The sequence below is a fragment of the Amaranthus tricolor genome, chromosome 4 (genome assembly GCF_026212465.1).
Source record: "Amaranthus tricolor cultivar Red isolate AtriRed21 chromosome 4, ASM2621246v1, whole genome shotgun sequence".
In the NCBI taxonomy this organism is placed as follows: domain Eukaryota; kingdom Viridiplantae; phylum Streptophyta; class Magnoliopsida; order Caryophyllales; family Amaranthaceae; genus Amaranthus; species Amaranthus tricolor.
In genome coordinates, this window is record NC_080050.1 from 16028328 (window position 1) to 16037136 (window position 8809).

The 8809-nt window shown below is 26.1% G+C and overlaps 1 protein-coding gene across 1 annotated transcript; it reads left to right on the top strand.

Moving 5' to 3' along the window:
- Positions 1-323: 323 nt before the first annotated feature.
- On the top strand, positions 324-8361 carry LOC130811492 (axial regulator YABBY 1-like). The gene is made up of 7 exons (XM_057677814.1): positions 324-865; positions 1021-1239; positions 1731-1887; positions 4047-4095; positions 4843-4918; positions 5199-5279; positions 8008-8361. Exons 1-7 carry the CDS (start codon positions 698-700, stop codon positions 8089-8091), a joined length of 834 nt encoding a protein of 277 aa, XP_057533797.1. The 5' UTR covers positions 324-697; the 3' UTR covers positions 8092-8361.
- The last annotated feature ends 448 nt before the right edge of the window (positions 8362-8809 follow it).

Genomic DNA, 8809 nt, shown 5'->3' on the forward strand with positions numbered 1-8809 from the left:
AATTGTATCCAATCCTAGAACGGAAAAATAAGTATATTTTGCTCATAGAAATTAAATATATTTGTATATAATAGTCCAAATATTAATACTTCAAACTTTCACATGACGGATAAAATTGATAAAATTTTCACTATTTCCCAAATATAGAAAATCTTGTGGAATTTGATATTGGTAATTATAATAACGGTTTCTTTATGAAAACAATTACGCCCATGCATTCCAAATATCATTAATAATCAAAATGAAAAAATCAGTGTTCCCTAATAACTATACTAGTCTAATAAATTAATGGAAACAACTGTTGCAGAAAGCACTTAAAAAAAGAATCGTTGAGTGAGTGGATAGGGAGCTTTCAAGTTCCACAGCTATATAATTGGTATTATCATAACCCACAAAACACACATAATTCTATGCCTTTCTTCTCAATCCTCATTTGTTGAGAGAGAAACAGAAAAGAAAGAAATAGCAGATCCCCAAAACAGAAGGGCGGTTAATCTGTGAACCAACCTTCTTCAGACTTCACTCACTTATTAAAAAAAATCAATTTTAAAATAAAAAAAGTATATAAAAACATTCTGGTACATATAAAACATCACCGATCAGTCAGTGAGTCCATCAATCCTTTCAAATATCAAATCAAAAAGATATCATATCAAGAGAAAAATCACATCCTGGTTTTAGAGAGATTAAAAAAAAAATGTCATCTTCATCATCATCAACAACAGGAAGTGCAGGTGGAGGTAATGGTGGAAGTTTGGATACTTCCCAAATCACTCAAATTCACTCTCCATCACCTGACCATCTTCTTTCTCCTTCTGATCAGCTTTGTTATGTTCAATGCAGCTTTTGTGATACTGTGCTTGCAGTAAGTCATCATCCTCTTCAATTTTTTAGGTCTCATTTTGTGTTTCTATTGTTATTTGTTATAAAAAGGAAAAAAGATTAGACTGTTTCATTGAATATATATAATAATTCTCCTACTGATTTTAAGTGATAAAAATGAAAAATGGTGATGAGCAGGTGAGTGTGCCAAGTAGCAGCTTGTTCAAGACTGTGACTGTGAGATGTGGACATTGCACTAATTTGTTATCAGTGAAGGCACTTCTTTTACCAACTGCTACTCCTCCGCCGCCTTATCAACCACCACCACCGACACTCACAGTCACCCCCAATCAACTTCTTCATCATCATCATCATCATCTCTCTCCTCCTTTCTTCACCTCTCCTCACAATCTTCTGGTATGAAATTTGCTGCTTCATTTCAAAGCCCTCTTGAAAAATTTGGCACCCTTTGTAAAACATTTTATTTCGCGTTTTATTTATAATAAATATATATATTTTATTTATAAACTTAATATATTTTTTTTAACTTTTTCGTATAGGGGAGAAAGAACCTTTTGCTTATTTCTTTCTATATGTAATTAGGGTCGTTTTTTTCTATTTTGTCCAATTCTTTTCTATTTACAAAATTTAATAATATAAGTTTTAAAAAATGGAGTACTTGTAAAATATTTATACTTTTAGGATAAGAATTCTTGACAACATTAAGTTTTTTTTTGAATGACTTGAGATTTGGGCCGGGGGTTATAAAAATGTTGAGAATTAAGTATAATTTATTCACATTTTGTAAATTGGACTATAGAAATTTTATGAGGCGAACTTATGGATTATTTGGTTGACATGGGTGAAGAGATATGATTTAATTTGAATTGTTGTGAATGAATTACTAGGAAGAGATACAGAGCTCACCACCAAACATAGTGATAAACAGTCATCATCAACCTATGTTCAATGAAACCATGAATAATATGATGCCAGTTCGAGGAGTTGATCACCATCACCACCTTCATCTTCAAGAGATCCCTAAACCTCCCCCTGTTAATAGACGTAAGTCATCTCTAACACTTTAGTTTTACTTTTGGCTCGATCGGGATCTTAGATTTTTTTTATCATATTAATTAAGGGTGTAGAATTCTTCTTATACTTCTTATTTTTAACACTCTTTTTATTGAATTTCTCCTCTTTATATATATATATATATATATATGATATCTGGTTAATTTAATAAGACTCTCTTATAATATGAAATGGGATATGATATTGCTTTTCAATCAAGAAAACCAGCAACATAAGGCTAATAAGTGAAGTACTTACCTAGCTTATCTGTCATTTATGATCTTTGGTTAGCAACAGTACTTAAAAAAAGACGGCATTATAATATAATAATATGCAGGTGTTTAGCCCTAATTAGGCATGTAAAGTTGAGATTTCAGTACACTATTTATTGTAAAACAAGATGAATGAAAACCAAGTTTTGTTTTTTATATTTCTTATATTGACTTTCATGCATGTTTTCCTCTGAGTCTCTTTCTAGTTCTTAAGTTTTTTTAATGTACATAAAAAGGCCCATTTCATTTCAATTGGACTATCATGCATACACGTTTCTTGTATTTTGCTTAACTTGCACCTTTCTCTTGAAGTACATTTCACTTTCTTCTTAATTTGTCAACGGCCATTTAGTTAAGCTTGTTGGAAAATAACTTTCATTTAATACCATGTTAGAAAATTAAAGGGGTTGACTATTATAACTTCATAGGTTAGTTCTTTTATATTACCGATTGAGTTTTACGATGAAATTTGACAGTTAATTGTGTTGTTTTGAAGGTTTTTTTTTTTTTTTTTTTTTTTTTTTTTTTTTTTTTTTTTGTAAAAGTCCATAATCAAAGAGTCTTCATATACTTTTTTTTTTTTTTTTTTTTTTTTTTGACTTGGATGGGATTTGAAATTATCATTGAGATTAAAAATTTTTGAGTTTAGTCAACGCCAATGGATGATGCCTTGATAAATTTTTCACTTCACTTTACCTTCCATAATTTGTAATAGTTTAACTAGGCTATGGAAATTATCCTTAAAAATTGGAAAAAGACTTGTGGGAAATATAACTCTAACGAGACAATTTGAAATCTAACAAAGTTAGTGCAATACAAATCGTAACCACATCAACATACCAAGCCATTGAAAGAACAAAAATCATATAGATCATTTTGCAAGTAATTAGTTTGTATGTTGTTGATTAAACGACTTATCGAAAAAAATCAAATTTTAAATTAACATACTAAAAATTTTCAAATTCCTTTTTTCAATACCTAATTTTTAAGGAAACATAGTATGTAAGACTGATGAATGATTTGGATGCATGAAGGAGTGAAGAGCTAGATTAATCAACAAATAAATGAGTAATGATATTAATTTGTCTATTTTCTCTGGTTTTAATAGTTGCTATATTTGTGTTGTTTATGCTACCAACACACAATTTTAATCTTTAATATATTTAATTTTCATTTAATGAAAATTCTAAAAACTTTATATTATGAAAATATGCACCAAGAGAAATTAAATAAAAATCTACTTAATTATATTTTACATTGTACATAGAAAAATATATGACAAATAGGATCTTTAAATGAACAATAGTTGCTAAAGAAATTATAACAACTATTAAAATACAGAGAAAATATTAATTAATCAGTCCCACAAATCTGATTAAAAACAAGTTAATTATACTTCATGTTAACATTTGGTTTAATTAAATTTCTCTATACCTTTATAGAGGACAAATGAATTTAACTATTAATTTATGAAAATCTAGCAAATAAGTAATAATAATATCATCATAATACAAGGATAGGTGGCCAAGTGTATGTGCCCCACACCACCTTGAGAAGGGACATATAAAATCCAAGAATAAGAGGTTGATGGGATTGATATTAGATGGATAGATAGATAGACAATGGTAACAAAAGGATATGATGAAGTTATGATTTAGAGTGAGAAATCATGGAAAGAGATAGAATGGGAAAAGGAAAGAGAGAGATATCGGAATGAATAAATGAATGAATGGATGAATAAATAAATGTATGAATTGAATGCAAAAGAAAAGAAAAGAAAATAACTGTCAGAAAAAAAGTGAGTTTATTTAATGTATTTTTGTTTGTCTTGTTTGTTTATATGTGTGTTTTGCATGTCTTGATGATAAATGTTATCAGCCCAAGAGAAGAGACAGAGAGTACCATCTGCCTATAACAGATTTATCAAGTTAGTACTCTTTTCTTAACTCTTTAATTTAATATTTTTATTAATATAAGTCCTATTTATAAGATATTAGAATATTTCATTGCTTACTTTTATAAGTTTGAATTTGAATTAACTAAATGAAAATAGTTCACTTTCTAATAAAATTGTGTTTCATGATATTAATTAAGTTTCGCTAAATGAAATATTTCACTTACTTAATGAAAATATGATCAATACATTCATATTATGTTTGAGCTTATTAATTATTATTACTGATTATAAACCATTTTATTTTTATCTAATAATTAGATGTATTTACTATATATTACATTAATTCTTAAATACTTGCAACTGATTGTGATATGTCGTTGTGTGAGAAAATAACACTTTTAGTTACATGTATTTTAAACGAATGAAATATATATACTTGTAAATAAGCTAATGCAACTTATGTTATCAGATACTTCCTCCATTTCTGTTAAAATATCCCATTTGTTTATTATTCATCAATTATTCTTAATTTGTATTTTATTTTTAATTAATGCAATAAAACATAGTCAAATGAGATCTTATTTGATTCGTCTCAACATGTATTTATTAATATCTAGTTGTTATAATTTTTAATATACACAAATATCATTATCAAGTATTGAAAAGTGTATTGGCAAACATACAAAAATTAAATGGGACATTTCACATTTGAAATGAAACTAAGGGAGTATTAACTAATACTATGAGCTAATGATTTGCGAAAATGAATTTTGGTAGGGATGAAATTCAGCGAATCAAAGCTGGAAATCCTGATATTAGTCATAGAGAGGCCTTCAGTGCAGCTGCCAAGAATGTAAATAATCTCTACATCCATTTGTTTATTTATTTTATTTTATTTATTTGTGTATATGTTTTAATTTTGCCGTTTTTTCATGCTATAAAAAGATTGAATTATCATTTCAATGTGTTATTTTTTTTCTTTTTAATAAAAATAACTATTTTTGACAGCATAAAATAATTAATCAAATTAAATTTCATTCATTTTTATTGATAATTATTTTAAAATCATATATGTGACTTTTTATTTCACAAATTGATGAAAAAATATTGATTTTGCTATTGGCATGTAAAAGTGGGCCCACTTTCCACACATTCATTTCGGACTTATGCCTGACCATCAACCCGTGAAGAAGGCTAACGTGCGCCAGCAGCAGGTACTATCTAACCCTAACCCTAACAAGTACTTCACCTTTTTTACGAAAAAGAAAAACTAAAATTAAAATGCTCTTTCTTATTTATCCCACATCCATACATGTCATTTTTTAGTATTTGAAATAAATATTGCTAAAAAAGGTACATAAAATTCTTAATGCTATGTTTGCCAATAGTAATTGTATTTGAATATCTAAAATTGACTTAAATTTAGTATTTGTCAAATAAAAAAAATTCAAATTTAAATTTGTTCAATTTCACTATTGTTTAATAAGTTTTCAAAATGAGATTTTATAAACAACTTTTCAAACCTTGTTATTTTTAAATTATTAATTTATGCTTTTATAATTAAAAATATATACATTTTTTCAAATATCACCTAAAATTATATCCATAAGTAACATATAATCTTATTTTAGTCATGTCATAAGTTTTGAAAAATAAACTAATTTTACAAGAAACAAAATTCAAATGTTTTTTACCATTGATCATCATAATTGAAAAAAATAATTAAATATCTTCTATTTATCAAAACCAACATTTGATAAAAACAATAGGATAATTAAAAGCTTAAATAATACTTCATTCACTCCCTATGGATGTTTTTATAAGGAATATTCACGAATATTAAGAAAAATTAAATCTTTTTGATGGTGGATATTTTATTTTATTGAATAATAAAGTTAATGGAGAATAACTGAGGACTATAAACATGAATAAATATTAAAATACATTAGTGAAAATATGAACACCATAAGTATTAAAATAATATTTAATTAAAGTAATTAGTGAGAAACATGTGATGACAGTAAGCAATATAAAATTGTTAAAATTAAGTTAGTGAAAGTTATATTGCGACCATAAATATTGATAAAATATTAAAATTTGTATAAACAATAATTATGTCAAAAGTTTCGAATATATACATAGAGATATTTTGGGAAATTCCATGTGAAAATCCTAAATTTTCGCCTTTTTCACGTGGTAAATAAATATTTTTTTTAATCCATGTGGTGACCTTGACCTTTCAACTTTTCCACGTGGTAGACAAAACATAGTTTTTTTTGTTAACTTTACGTTGTTTTACCCAATTTAATGACAATTTTAAAAAAAACCGTTGTGATCACCCTAATTAACCACGTATTTCAAAATATAGTCAAAATAAATACTTAATGTAACAAAAAATTTAACTTTTAGTCTACCATATGGAAAAGTTAAAACGTAAGGGTCACCTCGTAAATTTAAAAAACATTTGTAAAAAAATTAAAAATTCAAGATCACTAACCGAAAATTTTCAAATATTTTTAAGGGAAAACAAATAAAACGATCCAATTCAGCAAACGAAGATATCATTAAGAACGTATTAATTATTGTTTTATATCATCCGAACAATGAATTGTACTATGCATAGTCATACTTATTATTTCGTTTTTATTCTGATTTAAAATTTAACTTTATATTGTGTTACTATATAAGAAAAGGCATACATCCAATATTTCTTGCATATAATTGATTAATATATATTACAAAAGTAAACACTCACTGATAGAAATTATGGAAAACTACCAGACCTTTGAATTACTATTATAGAGTAAATTCTTTAAAAGCAGTGGTAAAGCTACATAGGGAGCTGGGGTCGAACCCTTTTATTTAAATACACAGTCCATTGTACTGATAAACTATGTACTCTTTCTAATTTGTTTTCTCCGTTTCTAGATGATGATCCCATTTTCTCATTATAAATCGTTAATATTTTCTAATATTTTTGTTGGTGTTGCTGCAATTAACTTTATTTTAATATTTTTACTGTAATTAACTTAGAGTATTTTGATAAGAAATTCTTTAACTTGAACTTTAATGCAATTAACTATAATAATATTTTTGTTGCAATTAAATTTATTTTAATTTTTTTAAATTTATGATCTTTTCTTTATTTCATGAAATTTTTGTTATTTAATACATTAAATATATCCACCATTTAAAAAATTCAATTTTTCTTAATCTCCATAAACAATCCTTATGGAACAAGGAACGGAAAGTGTAATATATCACAAAACCATGTAAGGTGCATTTGTAATATTAGTAGAGATAAAACCTGAGATCTACGGATCAAATCTTCATGTTATACAAATTTTAATATTCGTATTAGGTTTGCTAAAATGATTAATCTTATAGAACTCTTGTCTTTCAAAACACTGACACAGTTGTTATTAACCTCTTATCGTTGAAGTATAAAATTATATAATTGTTCCAATTTTAAACACAAAATCTATAATTTTAACTTGTTTTTTATAATTTCATTAATAATGCATCAATCGTTCAGCGATAATTATTATTCAACTTTGAACTATTATGACTTCATAAGTGTTGACAATGTGTTTTAATTTGAACTAGTGTTGATAGAATTATATAAATAAAAGTAGTTGAAACTTTCTTTTTCTATAGTTGCTACATTTGTTTATGTTATCTAATACATAATTTATAATATCTTTAATTTTATATGATAAAAAACTTTAAAAATTTAATATTATGAAAATATCTACTAAGACGAATAAAACAAGATTTTACTTAAGTATGTTTTACATTATATATAGAGAAATATATGTCAAAAATCAAATTGATAAACAACAATTCCTATGTAGCAGCTATTAAAATTCCGAGAAAGTATATTGTATTGTGCATGTTTTTAATCTATGCATATAATTAAATTGAATTTATAAATAAATGCAGGAAGGAGATGAACATGATGTTCTGATTAAAGATGGGTTCCTAGCACCTCAAGCCAATGTGAATGTTGGTGTAGGTCCTTACTAAGATCTAGCACAACTAAATTGTAGTCATAAGAACATTGTCATTAAAGGAAGCCAGCATCAGTTATGTCAACAAGTACTCACTCTAGTACTAGTACTTCACCTATTACTATTACTATGTGTTTAAATTTCTGTAGCCTTTTCTTTTTTTTTTTTTAATTTTTTTATCACTATTTCACTAGCTTATTTTTACATGGCTCCTCTCTCTTTTTATTTAATTACTTACCTCTAGGGTTAATTTTAAGAGGGATGAACCAGGTAAATTAAACTGAGCATGTTATATATTATGTTTATGTTATTGTTAATCTTAAACTTCTTTTCTAAATCTCTTCTTGATTTGTTTATTTCATAAGTATCACTACAACATAATTTGTTTTTAGTGTGATATATTTAGCAATATTTAATTTAAATGTTACCATTTTAAACTTCTAATAGTATATATAGTGAATTTTGGTGACATTTATTAGACCCTTTAGCAATATAATAACAAATCATACTAAAACTTTTTTGTAACATAAGATCTAGTGATATTTCTCATAAATGTTAATATAGAATATATCAACAATTACATATGCCACAAAAGACCAAATAAAGTGTCACTAAATCACTTTATAGTGGAATTAACTTAAAATAAAATCAACAATTATTACACTAAAAATATAAATCAGTAGCATTTTTTTTAATGCATCTTATAAATCCAATGTCACAAAAAATTAAATTTG

What these genes read in the sequence shown, in the direction of transcription:
- LOC130811492 (XM_057677814.1), top strand. Translation starts at nt 698, where the DNA reads ATGTCATCTTCATCATCATCAACAACAGGAAGTGCAGGTGGAGGTAAT. An exon ending in GCCTATAACAGATTTATCAA is followed by an intron (nt 4,096 to 4,842) that starts GTTAGTACTCTT and finishes GAATTTTGGTAG; the next exon opens with GGATGAAATTCAGCGAATCA. An exon ending in TCAGTGCAGCTGCCAAGAAT is followed by an intron (nt 4,919 to 5,198) that starts GTAAATAATCTC and finishes GGCATGTAAAAG; the next exon opens with TGGGCCCACTTTCCACACAT.